The 22,455-nt window shown below is 44.1% G+C and overlaps 1 protein-coding gene across 1 annotated transcript in view; it reads right to left on the reverse strand.

Annotated features, from left to right (window-relative positions):
* LOC126284518 (uncharacterized) overlaps positions 1 to 5,919 on the reverse strand; it is an 89,116-nt gene extending 83,197 nt beyond the window's left edge. The window contains exon 1 of the mRNA XM_049983509.1: positions 5,843 to 5,919. Coding sequence (XP_049839466.1) covers positions 5,843 to 5,919 — 77 coding nt within the window. The remainder of the gene's footprint in view (positions 1 to 5,842) is intronic.
* Between the last annotated feature and the right edge of the window lie 16,536 nt (positions 5,920 to 22,455).

Genomic DNA, 22,455 nt, shown 5'->3' on the forward strand with positions numbered 1-22,455 from the left:
ACACGTGATTCCTTAACTGTGTGATCCATAAACCCGAGGTATAATTCCCTGAAAATCGTGTTTTCGCGCGCGGCTTTTTGGAACATCTTGATGCGGTGGACTGATAGATAGTACGCGGTTATGACGCACAGAAAGTACAGCGTTTAAACATTTGCGCGCTCCGGCCGTTCGCCACTCGCTCTGGCCCGCTGCAGCCGCCCGGTGTCCGGTGTGGTGTGGTGGCGCGGCCCAGAGGCTCGTCTTCACAGCAAGCTACAGGGCTCTGTTCGGTGTGCAGAGTGAGCGATTTCTAGCCGGTAGCTGGCTTCTTGCTTTCAACGTTCTTATGTTGCGATTCACAAGTGCAATGTAAATGAATGAAATGAATGAGTGTGTCATTGAAGAAGTAGGTAGCGCCATTTAATTTAACATAGCTGTTGTACTTTATTTTCTGTGGACTGAAGAGCTGACAATGTTGAAGTGAAAAACATTTGCAAGAGTTGCATTATTCAATGCCACCGGCGTGATTAAATTGTAAATTGAAAATCATTGACTCCATTTCATAACAACGCTTCGTTTGGTTAAGTTTATTGCCTTTGATCCCTGCAGGTTCTTCCATTTCTGCCGATCTTGAGCTTCCCGTCGCCAGTTCAGTCCGACTGTCTTTCTCAGCTCTCTGTAGTATCTATCCGGTAGTCTTCAAGTGGCTCTGAGCACTATGGGACTCAACTGCTGTGGTCATTAGTCCCCTAGAACATAGAACTGCTTAAACCTAACTAACCTAAGGACATCACACACATCCATGCCCGAGGCAGGATTCGAACCTGCGACCGTAGCAGTCGCAAGGTTCCGGACTGCGCGCCTAGAACCGCGAGACCACCGCGGCCGGCCGGTAGTCTTCGCCATGTTCTTTTTTGGTATATTGTGCTCCAGTCTAGTACTTGTTTTGACCGCCTGCCACCTTTCTTTCGAGCGACGTGACCTGCCAACCGCCATTTCAATGTATTCACTCTTTCCATCATGCCACTGACCTCTGTACTTTGTCTGATATCAGTTGCGTTCTTTCTGTCTTTCTTTGTGTAGCCCAATATTGATCTTCCCATTCATCCCTGGGCTACTATAAGTTTACTAACTGTTGTTGTTGTTGTGGTCTTCCGTCCTGAGACTGGTTTGATGCAGCACTCTATGCTACTCTATCCTGTGCAAGCTTCTTCATTTCCCAGTAGCTACTACAATCCTTCTGAATCTGCTTAGTATATTCATCTCTTGGTCTCCCTCTGCGATTTTTACCCTCCACGCTGCCCTCCAATACTGAATTGGTGACCCCGTGATGCCTCAGAACATGTCATACCAACCGATACCTTCTTCTAGTCAAATTGTGCCACAAACTTCTACCGAATCCTATTCAATACCTCCTCATTAGTTATATGATCTACCCATGCTATCTTCACTAACTATAAATTCATTTAATCTTCATGTCTCACGGCCATAAGCTATTACTAGCAGTATACACTGGTCAAAAGCTGTTTTCTTCAGCTCGGCTAACAACTTACACTTCAAAACTGAAGAGTGTCTTCCATAAGCTTTTCAAACTAATATAATACGTTGAAATATTTCTGATTTTGGGTCTCCTTTTATATTCAACAGTTGACCGACATAGACGCATCCTGTGGCCCTTTGCAGTTGTACATCTCCAGCAAACGTACTTCCCTCCGGTGTCCATTCGATCATCACGATCTTTCTTTTGTCGTGGTTTGTTTTAGGCCAACTTCAGAGCAGACTAACCCAAGATCACTAACAAACATTACAAGTCATTCCATATTACTTTCATGTGGAACCTTAGGTTACTAATCTTTTTCCCATAATTTGGATTCTCTCTCTTTTGCAATCGAATTTAGACACTGCTTTTTCGAAGACCGCTGAAGAGGTGGTAGTATCATCGAAGCATGAAAACTAAGTCCAGTAAACATGAGTCCTGAAATGCATACTTTCTGAGACAAATACGTGCTTAGAGGAGGTGGTCAGTGTGAAGTCCATTCTTGACAATGCGCCCCTCGACCCTCCGCTGTAAGGAATGATACACCCTTTGAAGTATACCAGGTTGTTGTTACATCGGCTGGCACGCATTGAAGATGCGACCCTTTGGTGTCCGCATATCGTTGATTGGCGTGGCGTAGATCATTTCCTTCAAGTGTCCCCATAACCAAAAGTGTAGGGGATTGAGGTCTGGAGAACGAGCAAGCCAACTTGTGGTCCTCAAATGTCTGTGTCAGATCCTTTTGCAAGCTGTCATGAAAGAGTGCTGGGACACCATCGTGCATGAACCACATTTGTATTCGTTGCTGCAATGGCACAATCTCCAGCACGATATGCAGTACAGATAATGCGCCACAGTTAACCTTTGGGGCACTACGTATCGGCCTATTAATCTATCACCAAGTACGCCTGTCCTTACGCTGATTGAGGATCGGTGTTGATGCCTCTTTACTGAGCTGCTTAGGGTTTACATGTGTCCATTGGCTCTGACCACTATGGGACTTAACTTCTGAGGTCATCAGTCCCCTAGAACTTAGAACTACTTAAACCTAACCTAAGGACATCACACACATCGATGCCCGAAGCAGGATTCGAACCTGTGACCGTAGCGATCGCGCGGTTCTAGACTGTAGCGCCTAGAACCGCTCGGCCAATCTGTCCACTCATGCTGATTATGGAAATTCGCAATACTATCTCTTGTGAAATCTGCCTCATGGGTAAATAAAATCTTTGGTGGGAACAGTGGTTTTGCGGCACACTTCTGCAACAGCCGTTGGCAGAACCGCCGCCTGCCATGATGATCCTGTGGCCTAAGGGCCTGAACGCGCTGTGATGACATGGCTACAGCAATTGTTTACGAGGAACCACTCACCTTCTTCTGTTACTAATAGTCGCACACTGGTACCAGGGGTTCTGCGGACTGTGCTTGGCCTTCCACTGCCGGTATTCCGTGATGCAATGGTACCTGTGTCCCTCAGACGCTGGAAAAGCCTCGAACAGCTTATCAGAGGGCACTGGACATTTTAGTGTAGGGGACATGGAACGGCAGGCTAAGTTCATTTGCTGAACCATAGCAGAATATCGTATCCACCATTGCACTTGTCCAGTAGTAGGCTTCCATTGCTAACAAGTGGCGGAAGAGAGAAAATGTAAATGTACTACACCATTTGTAAGTACAAACTGCGCAGTAACAGTTAACACGTAAGTGAATCCGCGTCTGAAAGAAGGTAAAACACCATAATAATGCACCCAGGGTTGACAGTACAGCAGAATAATGCACACAAACTTGACGAAAACTATCGACCAGAACCACACAAGTGACTGCAGATCACCTAACGGTTGGTAGGTTACTGTGAGTGACATCATAATACCCTGCCGACACATTTGACGGATCGCCAATGCAACGACTGTGCTAATATTCACAGCCAAGCGTCACGCACGCCTTCCTATAAATAAGTGTTTATTTCGGAATGTATGCGTTGCTGGAACCACGTGTTTTGGAAGTGAAAAACGAAAATCAAGGAAATAAAACGAGACAGGAAAATAGTAGAAAGGTCGATGGGTGGGTTTCGAAAGATGTGACCTGGATAAAGAAACCGTCGAAAGAACTCTACGAACAGACAGAGACGATTACAATCATCAGGAAAAGAAGGGCATATTTCTTCAGACACATACATAGGATGAACGAAAATAGACTGACCAAGAAGATTTTTAACATAGTGACAAGTAATACCGCAGAAATCAACTGCCTGAAGGAAATTGAACATCTTCACAGAAGATGACAACAGGAAGAAATACAGAGAAAAAAATCAGAAAACATAAATTTCAGTAAACTTTCAAAGAAAAAAAACAGGAAAGAAGTGGACATAAGAGAGGAAGAACAAATGCAATGAACATGTGAAAGGTATTTAGGAACAAAGAAAAAGAGACAGAAAAAAATGCCATGGAAAATGTGTTTTAGCGTTCTCCCGTCCGTTGGTTTTCCGTTACAAATAAATGATTTTTAAAGCGTATTTTTGTGGGCCCATTGGACAGAGTGATCACAGAACATCTTAGTGCGGCATTTATTTTATCGATGTGTATTAACATGGACAGTAACACACGAAAAACAAACCTGTACAACAGCGACACCTTCGCCCTGTCCATTGCTGCCTGCTACCGCCATGCAGGCGCGCTGCTCAGTCGCTGCTGGAGTACCAGTTACTCTTCCGGTGATACTGTCGCTCTTAATACATATCGACAAAATCGATATTGTGTGAGACTAATTGAGAACCGCTCTATCGAATGGGCAGTTAAAATTCTGCTTTAGAAATCATTTCATTTGTAATGGAGAAACAAACAGACGCTTTCCGCCGACACTGGACGTCACGTGAAAGGTGTTAAGAGCCGTCTCCATGTACACAGTTTGAAAATGAAATTACAAATATTTGCCAAAACACCAAAGAAAACGCTCCAGACTAATCATAGGAGCGACGCCCTGTATATATAGGTCGTATCATAGTTAAAGGCGCAAACGTATGCAGTTGAAAGAACATGATACTAGAAGGAAAGATGTGCAGTAATCTAGGGCTCTAATACACATACCTTACTACCTATGAGCAATTATTCATCTTCGCTAATGTGAAGACAACTTTTCTACTTCACAAGTGCTCGTTGCTCGTACGGTACGCATTTTAGAGCCAATGTTTACTACACAAGTTTTTCTTGTTTTGGTATATACTACCTTTTCGAAAAACATGGAAACCAAAGAGACTGCAGCAGAAGAGGTATCAAACTTTCCGGCAAGTTCAGACTGTGTGTTGGAGCGAAGCTCGAACTCGGGACCTTTGCTTTTCGCCGGCAGGTGCTCTACAGACTGAGCTACCCAAGCACGACTGACGTGCCGTCCCCACAGCAGTAATTGCGGCAATATCTCATATCCTACTCTCCAAATTTCACAGAAGCTTTCTTCCGAAACTTGCAAGACTAAAATTGCTGGAAGAGGTACCGATTACGTCAGCATTCCCCTCAAAAGTCTCCACCCATCGCAAAGACCAATTTTGTCATTCAGATTTTTGTTCATAATTTCCAGCAACTGTTCATGAAGAATGCCGACTGTAAGAAATAGCACACTAGTTGAGTTGAAAATTGTTGCTGGTGTGCTATTTCTCCACATCGCAACTCTTGTTATTCCATTCACCCCTCCCCCCCCCCCCCCCCAGTTCAATCGGACTTCTTCTTTTGGGCACATATACTTGATTCACACAGTCAAAGAAAAAGACTGAATTTTATGAGAGCTCAAGAAGTAGCAAGACTCCTTCACACAGTGAAAGTAAAATTATGTTCTACTACGATTTCAAAAGAACAACTTCAAATATGTGGTGTAAATCGTGAAAAAATTTAATACAAAATAAAAATATTGGCACTCGATGTTGCCTTTCTGATATCGATACATCAATATACGCGTCAAAAATATATCGGTACTCTGGGAGACATATCGATACACATGCACATCGATACCTTACCATTCGTTCTAATACAGGCCTTTGTAACGCCGTACCATTGAACGGAGAATAAGTACAGAAATAGGATTTTGTCGCCAGAACAGTGGAGAATAACATGATGTATTGGAAGCCTGAATAAATCCAACCAGCTTGCAGAAAAAAAGTGTTGCACTGCTTACTGAACGCCCCCCGTACATTCCACGAGTCGTGGTTCCGGCTTGTGTAGCTCTGTGAAGCCTGTCACGCCAAGGGTCCGCCTGGCTGACAAGTCTGGGACTATCGAGAGGGATTCGTCCGCCACGAGTGTCCAGTGTTTAGGAGCCAGAGACGCTCCTCCCTCCTACCTGTGGGAGGCGCGGGTGGCAGCTACCAGCAGCAGCAGCACAGCGGCGACTGGCAGGGCGCGGCCGGCTGCGGTCATAGCTGCCACTGTGCACTGCGCCGCCGGCGGCTGCCCTTATGTACCGGCAGCGGGGACGACGGGTGACGCGACCCACGCGCCTGTCACCGCCACCACAGTTTGCCAGACGAGGGGCAGGCGACCGAAGCTCTCTCCGTGATTAGCTCTGCGCGTCTGCGTGCACTCCAGCCTAGTGCGGGGATCGTTCTTTCGCTGTCAGTTGCGCGGCTATGAATGACTTGACGCGGGTCAATTTCGCAGGTGCTCCATACTGACACACAGCGCCGGCACTTTATTCCGACCTCTGTAGCGCACCTCATTCAGCCGTAAGCAGAAGAAATTCACACAATACTCGGCAACTGTTACGGGTCGCCGCGGGTCTGTGTTTGGAAGTAATGTTAACACTGATATAAAACGAATCATTCACGAGAACGACATCACTTTCATCGTTATTGTCGTAATCACTTGAAATCGGTGCCATATTACACTTCTTTACGGATCTATGATGTCATTGTCAGAGGAATCGTTCTCAGAAGTATGAAAATATTCTATATCTACATCAACATTTACATACATATTTCGTGTGGCGCGTGGCGCGTGGCGAAGAGTACCCTCTGCCGCTAGTTGTGTAAGTAGGCTGTTTAGGTTTTCTTATTGGTAACACCACATAGCGCTCTGTATGAAAAATCACTGGCTGTGCTGTGCGCAGTCCGTGGCTAGTTTGCATTGTTGTCTGCCATTGTAGTGTCGGGCAGCGGAAGCTGGATGCTAACAGCGCGTAGCGTTGGGCAGTTGGAGGTGAGCCGCCAGCAGTGGTGGACGTGGGGAGAGACATGGCGGAGTTTTGAAATTTGTAAGAATTGGTGTCATGAACTGATATATATATATATATCTATATATATATATATATATATATATATATATATATATATATATATATATATATATATATAATGACTATTAAGGTAAATACATTGTTTGTTCTATATTAAAATCTTTCATTTGCTAACTATGCCTCTCAGTAGTTAGTGCCTTCAGTAGTTTGAATCTTTTATTTAGCTGGCAGTAGTGGCGCTCGCTGTATTGCAGTAGCTTAAGTAACGAAGATTTTTGTGAGGTAAGTGATTTGTGAAACGTATAGGTTTATGTTAGTCAGGGCCATTCTTTCGTAGGGATTTTTGGAAGTCAGACTGCGTTGCGCGAAAGATATTGTGCTTCAGTTTAAGCACAGTCTTGTAGAATTTTTCAAAGGGGACGTTTCATATGTCGACCCTTAGCCGAGGATACCTCACTGGAATCTTCTGATTTTTTCTTGTAGTTTGTGTAATTAGTGTAGCTTTTGTTTATTGCTAGCGCGTAATCATAGAGAGAATTTCCTTTGTAGTTGCAGTCTTTCATTTTGGTACAGTAAAACAGTTTTGGCATGCATGTAGTTTTGCACGAAGTATTTCGCAACTGCGCTTCCAATTAACTAGTTATTATTTTCAGTGCTATGTTAATGTGTTTTCATATTTTGCTCTTCAAATTGTGCTTTTCTGTTGTCGTGTGAAATATTGTGACTATAATGGCGTGTGAAAAACGTAATATTAGGCTCCAAAGTAAACTGAGAAATGTCAGTGAAGACGAAAGCAGTGTGTTAGCGCCACCATGTAATGAATTAACTAATGTTCAAAGTAGTAATTTGGTAATTGTACATAGGGAAATGGAGCGGGTTGCAAATAATGGTGTAGGCAGTGAAACAATTAGTGAACAGGGAAGCATTATCGATCGATCGGTTGGCAACCGCTAGCCTCAGGAGTCCGAAATGACAGGACACATTCTTGCAAATACTGTAGATTCAGGTTTTACGTCCTCACTATTTTCTCAAATAAGTCAAGACACATTTTCTGTTTTTCAAACTGCGAATATTGCCGGTTCAAATGCATTGCCGAATAGCACTAAGGAACATGTTTCAGACACCAGTGCACTGTTATTACAATTAATGCAACAAATGGGACAAAAGCTTCAAAAGTTAGACACAATGGAACAAAATCTTCGAAAGTTAGACACAATGGAACAACACCAGAGACAAACACAGCAACAGTTATACACAATGGAACAAAATCTTCGGAAGTTAGACACCACACTTGAACAAACACGTGAAGATTTAACTACTGAGTTACATAACATTGAATCGAAATGTCAAAAAATCTGTAATGACGTAAAAACACAAATTTGTGAGCATTTTCAACCTATTTTTTCGGGGCATGAAAACGCATTACAGACTCACGAAGCAGCCATAAAAGAATTGCAAACTATTGTTCGTGAAAATCACGACACCTTGCAAGCTAAAATGGACTCAGTTGCATCCACCGATTCGGTTACGCAACTTGCAAGAGCTCAGGAAAACTTAAAGGACACAGTAGATTCGATTTCAACACAAATGGACACTCTGAAACTTGGTTCAGAAAAACACACTGAGGAAATGTGTTCACTATCGGAGAAAGTAGCCGAACTTTCGGATCAGTTCACTAATTTATCTGCAAAGTTAGATGATGATCTGAATGACACAAGACCTGTAGCCGTCACTGACACAGAAGAGTATGAACAAATTACAAAATTCAAACAAAATCAAACTCAAATCAATACACAGTACAAAAGAGATATCCGGGAAGTACAAGGTCAGTGGACGCAGGTAATACAAAAATTACATATTTCAGAGGACACTCGCGCTCCAACACGGGAAGAGGAACTTAGAAATACGGAAAAGCCACAAAATAATAACACAGGGCATTTCGGAAATTATGAAAGTAATTGGCAAGGTGTACCGAATTTTTAGATGGAACCGCCGACACGACGTAACAATGACCGATATGCTACTCGACGACACGATGATTTTAACTATAAGCTGTTCATTACTACACGTAAATTCAAAACATTTAAGAATTCTGGCAACGACATTCATCCACAAGCGTGGCTTCATCAATTCTCTCATTGTTTTCCTCCCAACTGGTCACTAGAGCACAGATTAGAATTTATGTGTGGCTATTAGGAGAATGAACCAGCTGTAAGGATGCGATCGGTCATTCACGATTGTCACAGTGAAGGAGAATTTTATCATGCTTTCCTCTCAGCATATTGGTCTCAAGCTACACAAGACCGAGTAAAACATAGCATCATGATGATGAAACACTTTGAACAATCTGAATTTTCCAGTCTCGTCAAATATTTTGAAGACATGTTACATAAGAATCAATATCTTTCAAACCCATATAGCCCTTCAGAACTCATCCGCATTTGCATAATGAAATTGCCTGATCATTTAAGGAATATTATTTTGGCATGGCGTTGCAAAGACGACATTGAAGCTTTTCAGGGATTCTTACAAGAATTAGAAATTGACACAGACCGTAGCCGGATACGAAAACAGGAAAACAATCACTACAGGTCACATCCGTCGCAATTCCGTGACGACAGAAACAATAACTGGACACGACAAGTCTATTCTTACAACGCAAATCGTGACCAAAACAGACACCACTCATATGAGAACCACTGGCAGAGTAATAGCTACAGAGAAAGATCGCTTTTCGGTAGTAATGATTATAACAGAGACAATCGTAGAAACAGACAATTTGGGAGCCAAAACAATTACTATCAAGGCAGACAGAATAACTTCAGACGCAACGGTCCAGCGCGCGGTTACGATACAGGGAGAAATTCTCCACCACGTGACCGACAAGAAATTAATTACAGAAATTACCGACATGGTGATGGTTAGTGTTTTACGTCCCGTCGACAACGAGGTCATTAGAGACGGAGCGCAAGCTCGGGTTAGGGAAGGATTGAGAAGGAAATCGGCCGTGCCCTTTCAAAGGAACCATCCCGGCATTTGCATGAAGCGATTTAGGGAAATCACGGAAAACCTAAATCAGGATGGCCGGAGACGGGATTGAACCGTCGTCCTCCCGAATGCGAGTCCAGTGTGCTAACCACTGCGCCACCTCGCTCGGTTACCGACATGACGACATGATCGTAACGACAGACCTGAATTGCATCAGAACTGGCGGGATTCAAACAGAGCAGCGCCCTCTCGGCAAGGTGAATTTGTAGAAGTTAGGTTTCCTAATCCCAATAGCGACGCGCGCCAACAAAGAAACAGACAATGACTCGCACCGCAGGCAGCCGCGTGCGCCGGCGGGCTCAGAGAAAAATAACATAAGCTAACCTTGAGCAAAATTCCAGTGTTCCTTACCGACGTAACCACGTGATAATTGCTTTTCAGTTGACAGTCTGCGTACTAGGAAGAGTAAAGGTTTACACCACATTTTACATGTAAAACCGTTTATTAAGAGATAATCTGCTTTTTAAGTATGTCTTTGCCATAAAACATTTCACTTCACATTTCTAGTATGTTTTGTCACACTAAGAAACTGTTAACATGCAACAATGTTTTGAAGTTAACTAGAACCTAGGGAACATTTTTAAACAGAAATTAAGAATGCATTGTTATAGTGAGCAGATGTCATAGTGTTATTGTGCGTGTACATTCTTGCTTGTTAGTTGCACGATTACGTAACGACTATAAGGCTTACATACTTAGAACAGTTACCAGTACTGCTAATGAGATTTTAATGCAACATTTAGGTTTACTTGAAAATAAATTCTGGATTTAAAGTACTTTCTGTGAGATACCAGATGACTCAGTGGTTAGTTTATGTGACAGCTACACGATTTTATCACGACGCTACTAATGAGTGACAATTTACAATGTTGCTTTTGCACTGTATCTGTTTTATATCTGCACAGTTGTTCTGTATTATTCTGGAAAGTAAAATATGTTTTAGTACTAACTTTGTGGTATAGCTACAATGAGACAGCCTTTTCTGTAGCACAACAATACGTTACAGTACAGTACTTACTTCATCACGGCAATAAGCGTAGTAACTACGATATCTATACGCAAAGCATTTCACTTTTGTTTATCATGAGGTAAGTACATTGACTTCTGTAGAACTTAGCTTTCGGAGGACGATAACTACGACACTTCCACAGAGATTATCTTACAACACGACGCACAGTTTAGCGCTACAGTACGCATATTTGAGTGACTAATTTTGTACTTAAAACATTTAATTTTAAAGATATTTGAAATACAATGATACAAAGGTTTTCCGTGATACATTTCATTCCATTGCTGTAATCTGTAACATCTGAGGATATAATTACATTAATCCTCAGGGGGGTACACGCTTACTTTGTGTACCATGTGTTTGGCAAGCACAAGGAGCCCTAGCTAATATGGTATTTGCTTATACAACTTTACACATCGGTACCATATTTCTCTAAGACATAAATTACACAGCTATCTGGCTATTTAACTGAGAGAGACAAACATTTATTTTACTACATCAGTGACAGATGTTTATGTAATTGCACCGTTGGATAACTTCACACTTATGAAATTGTATTTTGTCTGTACTTTGTGAACAGTTCATATTTTTTCGGAACCATTGCGATATTATGAGAGCTTTGAATGATGTATTTTGTATGGGATCATGATTTTTGAAGTACGTTTGACGTAGATGACACTTTTAACATGAGCAGAGAATTTTTTTAGGTTTTGAAATTAGTGGAGGAAGCTACGTCGATTTTGAGAATTTGACTGAGGTGTTATGATGTTGTTATTACGATGACTATGTGTATTATGCTGTTGCGGTATGTTTATGATCAATAAGCTGATGCTATATGAGTTATTTGATTATGCTATGCATCTGTTATGATGAAATATTGAAAACGTTTCGACGAATAAGGTAAGGAATAATGAGTAGTGGTTAGGGACTCTGGTTTGTGAAAAAGGTTGTTGAAAACCAAGAATCGTGCTTTAAGTGTTATGAAATGTATGTACATGCGTGACTGTATCACAATGCTGGCAAAAATTTTTTTGGATGCTGCTATATTTATAGGATTTTTGTTTCTACATATTTGTAACGCAAATTCTCGACCTGTGAAATTTTTTATATGAGACTGCCACTGTAGCAGAAACTGGTGTCGTAAATATTAAACATTTCGGTAAGAAAGCTAAGTGACCACCTGCGCGTAATGCGTCGTGGGCACCCAGCTGCGTGACAGCCACCTGGAAACAAGCCATTAGTGTGTGCCTTTCAGAGGAAAAAAAAAAAGAGGCCATTAGCCTCGCTATTGACATTCCTTTGTAGAAAGCATCGCAAAAACGACACGCTCATTACTTGGAAAGATACTTTCTTACATCCGCACACCTGATAATGACAAGGGCCTTTCTACAAGAATTGAGAGAATGTCTACTAACTTATGAAATGACACATCACTATTGAATGATATTTTTATGCTTTTTACATAAATGTTTATTTCATTTGATATCTGTTTTCCAGCTGTGTTGCAGCATTGGTTTTATAAAATAAAAGTAAATGCATTTGCTAATGTGAAAACTTTCTGTCAACAGATCTGTTAAATAATAATTTTATGATCCACATTCTTCAAAAAAAAAAAAAAAAAAAAAAAAAAAGGGAGCACTTGGAAAGGAAAGAACAATAAGAAGGGACTAGTAACAGGAACTGCATACATAATTTTCTTTTCAAGTACTTGGTAATTTATTTAATAGAATAAGTTGTGGTGCACCACTTTAATTACATACACATTAAGATGTGATTATAACTTTCCCTTATCTGCATTGTTGTCTTTAGTGTACTATTTTTTCTGCTTGTGGGTTTGTCATGTTTAGGTATAAGTTATTACATTTATTGCTGCTTGCTTTGGTTAGTTGCATTTGTTTGTCCTTGTTGTTTGTGTTAATTGTTTTGTGCTGCTGCATTGCATCGTCCCTTAGTTTAGCATCTGAGCTCAGTAGATTTAACTTAGCTTAAGAGGGGGTAGACTATATAAAAAAAACTAACTATGATGAATTGGAAGAAAAGCATTGAGAAGCTATAAGAAAATGGTTTGGCCAAAAAAAAGTAGTGTACAGTGGAGGAAAACTGTTTTTGAAAGAGGATGAGAACAGAATACAGAAAGCATACTTGGATAGGATTTTTTTTGGCTGGAGCAAATGTTGAAATAAGAGGGGCGATCTATGGAATGAAGTTTTGGGTTGGACTCCAGTACCAAATGTTACCCTGAAAACAAACCCTGTCCTTTCCTTTTGTGTTATCCCACTATGTGTTTGTGTACCCTTGTATATTTATTTTCTTCCTGTCTCTGTGTACTGTTTCATAGAATTTTTTCTGTTCTAATACTAAGCCTCATTCACTATGATGAGGAATACTGTTATTCTCAAATATAATTTGCATCAATACTATGTTATTTACTTTGTAAAGATGTTTAGACATTATTCATGCTATTTTGTTTTAATGCTCATGTGTGAAGTTGATGTTTCGAAATTTATTCTGATTTTTTATGTATGTGCTCCTGTCATAATTCCTGTAACACTGATGTATATATTATTTCGATTCTTTTGTAAAGCCTGTATTACTACAAATGTTATTTGTACTATTATGTTCTTTAATGATATATTTTGTACCTTTGTTATTGTATTCTCATGTTATAAAATTGTAATTGACACCTGTTCATCAAATTAAGTAACTGTAAGTTACAGTTCACTGCACACGTTTGTTAGTCATAGTATATGGACAATCTGTGAGAAGTAGGGACTGACAGTGTTTGCACGTGTGTTAATAATTCAGTAAGGGACTGGATAACAGCATTTCTGGTTCTAAGGACATTTCAAAAACAATTTTTGTGAGTGCACAAGTGGTGGTTATGGACTTGGTATATTATCCGCAAGACTCTTCAATGGTGGTTGTGCGCCTGCACAGTCAAACTGATGGCTGCTGGCCATCTCTACAAGGACTACAGTGGGTCTACACCTTTGATGACCCACCAATACCATTATTTCTACAAGGACTGCAGTGGATCTGCATTGGCCCACCAATAGTAATCTCTACCAGGACTACAGTGGGTCTGCTCTGTGATGACCTACCTACCGATAGTCTTCAACGTCGACTGACTCTGCTGTGGCCCATTACCTGTCTGCATGTCGAGAGTCGGCACTTTCTTTCGTTGGAAGGACAACACTACTTCTTCAAGACTGCTTAGAAATCCACTACTTACAAGTACAATTTCTTTTATTGCTCAGACTTTGAAAAAATCACTGCAATTTTACTGTGATGAACGATCAGGGCTGTCTTTGTGGACTGTGAGAAAATTTTATCTTTTCACCAACATTGTATCAATAAATGTGTGCATTTCATATCTTTGTTATAGTAATTATGAAAAATTTTATCAAATCATTATTGGCCACTGCCCAAAACAATTTGTAAAAATTTTTTGTGGGGAGCATGGGGGCTATGTAAGTAGGCTGTTTAGGTTTTCTTATTCGTAACGCCACATAGCGCTCTGTATGAAACATCACTGGCTGTGCTGTGCGCAGTCTGTGGCTAGTTTGCATTGTTGTCTGCCATTGTAGTGTCGGGCAGCGGCAGCTGGATGCTAACAGCGCGTAGCGTTGGGCAGTTGGAGGTGAGCCGCCAGCAGTGGTGGACGTGGGGAGAGACATGGCGGAGTTATGAAATTTGTAAGAATTGGTGTCATGAACTGATATATATATATATATATATATACATATATTATGACTATTAAGCTAAATACATTGTTTGTTCTGTATTAAAATCTTTCATTTGCTAACTATGCCTCTCAGTAGTTAGTGCCTTCAGTAGTTTGAATCTTTTATTTAGCTGGCAGTAGTGGCGCTCGCTGTATTGCAGTAGCTTGAGTAACGAAGATTTTTGTGAGGTATGTGAAACGTATAGGTTTATGTTAGTCAGGGCCATTCTTTCGTAGGGATTTTTGGAAGTCAGATTGCATTGCGCGAAAAATATTGTGTTTCAGTTTAAGCACAGTCTAGTATAAATTTTGGGGATGTTTCAGTTGACAATACCTCGCAAATACATCGAGGAAAAAACATGTGTCTATAGGGCTTCGTTCGAGCCCTAATCTCTCTAATCGCATCTGCCTCGTACTTACGTGAAATGTACGTTGCGACAGTAGAACCGTCCTGCAGTCAGCCTCAAAGGCTTCTTCTTTAAGTTGTCTCAGTAGTGCTCCTCCAGAGATTCTCAATTGGCTTTACGAAACATCTCTATAACACTTGCGTGTTGTTCGAATCTATTGGCAACAAATCTAGCAGCCCCCCTCTCAATTTCATCGTTGTATCCCTTTAACCCGAACTGGTAAGGATTCCAAACACTGGAACAGTACTCCAGAACAGTACTCTTGAATAGGTAGTACCCTATGTGCCGTCTCCTCTACAAATGAACCACACCTTCTTAAAATTCACCCAATAAACTTAAGTCGACCATTCGCCTTCCGTACGACAGTCCTTGCGTGCTCATCCCACTTCATATCACTTTGCAACGTTACGCCTAGATATCTAAAACTAAGAAATAAAAACTTTGAGCTTCGCGATGACATTGGAATTCTGTCAGTGACAGCAAAGGAACTGGAAGAGCAGTTTAACGGAATGGACAGTGTCTGGAAAGGAGGGTATAAAATGAACATCAACAAAAGCAAAACGAAGATAATGGAATGAAGTCGAATTAAGTCGGGTGATGCTGAGGGAATTAGGTTAGGAAATGAGACACTTAAAGGAGTTTTGCTATTTGGGGAGCAAAATAACTGATGATGGTCGAAGTAGAGGGGATATAAAATGTAGACTGGCAATGGCAATGAAAGCGTTTCGGAAGAACAGAAATTTGTTAACATCGAGTATTGATTTAAGTGTCAGGAAGTCGTTTCTCAAAGTATTTCCATGGAGTGTATCCATGCATTGAAGTGAAACGTGGACGATAAATAGCTTAGACAAGGAGAGAATAGAAGCTTTCGAAATGTGGTGCTACAGAAGAATGCTGAAGAATAGATGGTTAGATCACATAACTAATAAGGTGGTATTGAATAGAATTGTGGAGGAGTTTGTGGCACAACTTGACTAGCAGAAGGGATCGGTTGGAAGGACATGTTCTGAGGCATCAAGGGATCACCAATTTAGTACTGGAGGGCAGCGTGGCGGGTAAAAATCGTAGAGGGCCACCAAGAGATGAATACACTAAGCAGATTCAGGGGGATGTAGGTTGCAGTAGGTACTGGGAGATGAAGAAGCTTGCACAGGATAGAGTAGCATGGACAGCAGCATCAAACCAGTCTAAGAACTGAAGACCACAACAACAACATAAACCACGTGACTGTGTCAGGCAGGACACTAATAACGATCTATTCGAACATTGTGGGTTTGTTTTTCCTGTTTATTTGAATTAACTCACATTTTGCTACATTTAGTGGTAGCTGCAATTTATTACAACAGCTAGAAAGTTTGAGTCACGCTGTCGGCCCGTACAGTGAGTCAGCGACGACACCTTCCCGCACGCCACAGCATCATCAGCACACTGCTGCCCAACCTGTCCGACACATCATTTACGTATACAGAAAATGATAGCAACCCTATCACACTTCCCTGAGGCACTCAACGATACCCTTGTCCCTGATGAACACTCTCCATCGAGGGCAACACACTGGGTTCTGAAACTTCATGGCAGATTAAAACTGTGTGCCCGACCGAGACTCGAACTCGGGACCTTTGCCTTTCATGGGCAAGAGCTCTACCATCTGAGCTACCGAAGCACGACTCACGCCCGGTACTCACAGCTTTACTTCTGCCAGTATGTCATCTCCTACCTTCCAAACTTGGTAGAGCTCTTGCCTGCGGAAGGCAAAGGTCCCGAGTTCGAGTCTCGGTCGGGCACACAGTTTTAATCTGCCAGGAAGTTACATATCAGCGCACACTCCACTGCAGAGTAAAAATCTCATTCTGGAAACATGCCCCAGGCTGTGGCTAAGCCATGTTTCCGCGGTATCCTTTCTTTCAGGTGTGCTAGTCCTGCAAGGTTCGCAGGAGAGCTTCTGTAAAGTTTGAAGGTAGGAGACGAGATACTGGAAAAAGTAAAGCTGTGAGTACCGGGCGTGAGTCGTGCTTCGGTAGGCAGTCTGCCGCCGGCAGTGCTGCGAGGCGGTCACGCGCCAGAGCGCTGCGGGCGAGGCGCGCACGGTGTGTTTGTGTTTACTTCGGCCGCTGTAAGTGCCGTTTTCCCTTCTAGACCACCATGGCGCACAACTATCGGAAGAAGACATTACGTTTCAACTTTTGTTCCGACTTTGCCCGACCCAAGGCCCTGGAGGTAGAACGATTTATTCGCGATGAAGTTAAGATACTACCAACGGATCTAATTGGTATCCACTTGTCGATAGTTAGCAGTACCGTCTACGTCAAAATGATCAACGATGCGGCGTGCGACAAGGTGCTTCAAGAGGCAAAACGTGGATTGCGCTTCTGCCATTCCGACGGCAACGTCGGACCCGTTACCGTCGATCACGCAGGTCTCGGCACACGGACGATAAGGATCTTCGAACTGCCGTTCGAACTACCTGCAGACGTCGTCATCGAGGCGCTCCGTCCCTATGGCAACGTTCTGGAACATGTTGCCGAACGATGGGTACAATTTCAGACCTATCCCGTTTTAAACGGTGTTAGACAGGTCCACATCGAGTTGCAGAAACACGTGCCTTCTTATCTACGTATCGGAGGCTGCCGTGCCATTATAATGTACGACGGCCAACCTCGAACCTGTTCCGGTTGCGGGAAAGAAGGTCACCTTCGGTCTGAATGCATTCAACGACGTGTCGCGCAGCTCCCGTTGTCGGAAGCGTCCGTCACACCTACGATGACCGCCCTACCGGTTACTTACGCAGCGGCTCTTGCCACGTCTACAGTTTCGTCCAGTCCGTCGTCCGTTCCTTCCGATCGGCACGTCCCACCGTCCCAGTCACCTATGGACGGTGCGGACGTCCCATCTGACAACCTTGCCGCCGAACAGGCTCCCGCACCGGACGCTGAGGAGAACAGTACTTCTTCACAACACCTGTTTGACAATTTCATTGTACCCACCGACGCATTCGAACCAGGTCGACGCTCTTCCTTGCCGTCGTCCGACACTGAGGAACACGTGCGCAAACAACGCTCGCCACGTAGGCGCAAACGCCGTCGCCGTTCACCCACGGGCTCTCAAAGCGTCGCCACCCGCGACGACGAAGACGACACCCAACCAACCGACATTTCCATGCAGAGGTCGGCGGACAACTTTCACGATGATCAAGACATTTCGCAGGACGGGACCACTATGGAGGTCGCCACGCACAATGTAACGATCGGTGCGCCGGTTGAGACGCCTGTCTCCCCGCCGACAAGTCCAGATCTCTCTCACCGCGACGCAATTCCCATGGACATTGGACGGACCCATGGCACAGGAGAATGGGCCGACGAGATTGAGGAAGATACGCCCCCTCCTCCGGATGAGTTGCCTTCGCCGGACAAGGCTGCCTGTTAACATCAAAAGCGAGGCCCTGCAGCTGATGGGACGGGACTTCCTGTCGGTGCCCTCCTCTTACTTCCCTTGGTGATGGTAGATGCGCGTCCACCACCACTGAAACAAACGTATCGGTTTGCCACGCTGAACATCAACATGATCGGCACTGTACCCAAGCTGCAACTCCTATGTGACATGCTTCGGGCCTCTGACGTCGACGTCGCCCTTCTTCAGGAAGTACGCGTTGCCACACTACCACCAGTCTACGGCTACGACTCATACACGTCCACATGTGATCAATCAGGGCATGGAGTGGCTTTCTACATACGCAAAGGAATCCCACTCAAGGACACGACAATCCTTCCCTGTGGAAGAGGCATGGCTGTTACCATCTTCGACACGCGCGTCATCAATATCTACGCTCTGTCTGGCTCCACGAACCGTCGGCAGCGGTCCACTTTCTTCGGACATGACGTGGCGCCCCTGTTTTCTGGACGCTATGATCGCCTTATCATGGAAGGCGATTTCAACTGTGTCCTCCATCCGCAGGACCAAATGCCTGGTTATTCGCCATGCCCGGCGCTTCTCACCTTAATCGAAGATTTTCATCTAGTAGACGTTTGGGAGAAAATTCATGGCAATACCCCCGGTTTCACCCATTATACAGCACATTCTGCGAGCAGACTGGAACGGTTATATGTCTCTGTCCACCTTGGCAATGACGTCGCCCAAGCTGAACGGTGGCCCCTTGCATTTTCGGATCACTGCGCCGTCATTTGCTCCCTGGCTCTGCCACCTCAGTCAGTGTGGCGCAGCAGAGGTTACTGGAAGCTTAATACCTCCCTCCTTAATGATCCACACTGCCGACAATGTATTGCCACTACGTGGGCGTCTTGCGAAAGACGCCTTCCGCAGTACACATCTACGTTCCATTGGTGGCTCAAATGTGCCAAACCTGCGATCAGAAAGGCCTTCATACAATGTGGCAAGGAAGCAGCAGCATGGCATCGAGACACCACAAATTTTTACTACGCCGTCCTCCGTGAGCTCGATGCGCTCCCTCCATCACCTGACACCCATAGGGAACGACAACGTACCAAAGCTCGTCTCCTCTCTCTTCAACGTGCACGACTGCATGGTGTCGTGGTGCGTTCCCTACGACAAGACCTCCTCCACGACGACACCCCATCCACAATCCATGCCGCATCCGACTATAGTCGTCGACGTCGACTTTTCGTCTCCAACATCACGACCACCGATGGTGTTCACCACACAACACAGGCGGCGGTGGTGTCTGCCTTTGCTGAACATTATCGCCAATTTTATGATGATGAACAGATGGCGACGCCCATTCCTGATGATCTCCGTCCTTCCCCTGACCGGACCCTCACTGTAGCGGAGTCAACGTCCATGATGTTTGCAATCACCGCAGAAGAGGTAGTAGATGCGATCAACAGAGGGGCCAAGAACAAATCACCAGGACCAGATGGTCTCCCAGTGGAGTTTTACCGGACGTTCACCACGTTGATGCTTCCTCGCTGGACGGAAGTGATTCAGGAACTCTTTACTCCATCCTTCCCAATTCCACCTGAATTCGTCACTGGCATTCTTCTACCTGTGCCTAAACCGAAGGGAGGGCCTCATGTCTCTGCATATCGCCCCCTTACACTACTGAATGCAAACTATAAAATCTATGCACGCCTCTTAGCAGCGCGCATGCGCACCGTCTTACCTACGGTCCTTTCACCTGAGCAGACTGCACGTGGTTGTGGGGCCACCTTACAAACAGCCCTAGGAGAATGCTGTGACCTCATTACACTGGCGTCGGTTTGTCGCCTTCGTGCAGCACTGGTATCCGTCGATTTCACGAGTGCCTTTGATCGCGTTCGACACCCATTCCTCCTCATGGTGGCGACACGTATGGGGTTCCCATTACTTTTTGTCGATGCCATTCGCCGGTTACTACTTCCCGCCCTCTCGATGGTACAAGTCAATGGGAGGCTTGTAGGACCGATTCCTATACGCCGCTCTGTACGTCAAGGATGCCCTATGTCTACTTTACTATATGCCATTGCACTTGAGCCCCTCATCACTGGACTTACCTCTAGACTGCAGGGCCTCACTTTGCGTGACTACACATTTCACTGTAGGGCTTATGCGGACGATCTCCTCTTTCTCACCTGCTCCTCCACGGAACTCAATGACGCCATCCAATGGATCCACCAGTATGGACGTCTTTCTGGTAGCATTCTTAATGTCCGTAAACTGACTATGATGCACATTGGGCGCGGCCTCCCGGCTATGGTGCCGAACCCACTCCCAGTCAGTACCACCCTTCGTTACTTGGGTATCGAATTTACGAGCTCCACACACCGCACAGTGGCCCTGGCATACCGACGGCTTTTGCAGTCGATTTCGCACCATGTCCGCGGTCAAGTGCACCGTAACTTAAACCAACTCCAACGTGTGTCCTATGTCAACATGTATGTAGCCCCTAAACTGGTACATGTCGCCCAGATCCTCCCAATGCCGTTACTCCTTGGCCACCGCATCCAATCAGCCTTTGGATATTTCGTGTCAGCAGGGGCACTTTTCAAAGTCCGCTACAGCACTTTAACATTGCCTCCTGCAAAAGGTGGCCTCGGACTCGTCAACATGCTGGCACGATCTTCTGCACTCTTTGTCCACACTCTGTTGCGGCACTGGCAGGGGACGGTTCCGTCCTTAACACGTAGTCTCTTAGATATCCTCCGACCAGCTTCTCTCGATCCACCGATCAATGTGGCACCTATTTCTCCATTATTGTACCACGTCGCCAATTGTTTCATAGAACTCAGCTACGTTCGGTCCGATCTTCCAGTCGCCTGTCCTCCCCATACAAAAGATTATTATCGTTTGTTTATGCTGTCCAACCCTTGCGACCCCATGGTGCTACGGCATCCTGACATTAACTGGCGCACGGTTTGGGGGTGTGTGCATGCACCCTTTTTACCGTCGTCTGTGTCTGCACTCTGGTATGTTTTAGTTTATGGAAAATTCCCGACTAACAGTCGACTTTATCGCATAGGACTGGCCACCTCCCCACTCTGCCCTGACTGTCAGCTCGAAGACACCGACGAGCACCGTCTTACGTGCCCCCTGAAACAAAACGTATGGCTCCTCATCCAACGAATCGTGGGCTTTTACCTCCGTGCCCCGCCAACGACGGTAACCCCGGATTTCCTGTTGTTGCCCCAGACATTTCACTACCCTCTTGCTAAGCACCATACTCTCATCTGGTTTCGAGGACTGGCTTTAGAATACCTCTTTCGAAATGGTCCGCATACAGTCCTTGACTTCTGGTAGAAAGTTGTGACCTCGCATAGCACCCTCACCCGAAAACCATCTTACCGACAAACTTTTGCCGGTTATCTCCGCAGCGTCTTCATTGACCCCCCTCAAAGCTGGGGTGTACCATGCATACCTGTCACATGATGCAACACCCTGTAAAGGAACTGAAAATATTGTGATTTAATCGCAGAGGTGCTGAAAAATTGTTCCAGTGACACACCAGAGAAATATCTGGTAAACTTTTTATCTTTGAGAGACATAGGAACAATTTCGCCCTTCGTTTTTTATTTCTTGTATGAACGACTACTTTTTGTTCTGATGGGCTGGTGGGATGTCGTACTGTCTAATTACTAGTGTGTGTGTGTGTGTGGTAAATGAATGAGTTAAAAGACGCAAGATGTGTTTTATATTATTTTCATCGCACAACAAGCCTTATTCCCATGCCTATGGAGTATTTATGTTAAGCAGAGAAGGCGAGTTTTAGATGGAACCGAAGATCTTCAAAACGGCGCTGCTCAACAATAGAGGTACGTGATTGTGCTCTCTACTTTCCTTTCGTGGCCGCTAAAATTACTTCCGATTCGTTTTGCCGAGACATTCAGAACCTGCAATCTTCTTTTTCTTATAAAAATACTAGTCCGATGCAAAAGAAATACTCTTAGATTTAAATAATTGCCATTCTTTTACCCAGGCCACGGGGAATGATAGAACGCACGTGCCTCTACTCTGAATGTACGTTCGCAATCTCCGAGTGTGTTACGACGAAATTATTTCACAATGAAAATTTCTCATCAGACCGCAA

The sequence above is a fragment of the Schistocerca gregaria genome, chromosome 8, assembly GCF_023897955.1.
Source record: "Schistocerca gregaria isolate iqSchGreg1 chromosome 8, iqSchGreg1.2, whole genome shotgun sequence".
In the NCBI taxonomy this organism is placed as follows: Eukaryota; Metazoa; Arthropoda; class Insecta; order Orthoptera; family Acrididae; genus Schistocerca; species Schistocerca gregaria.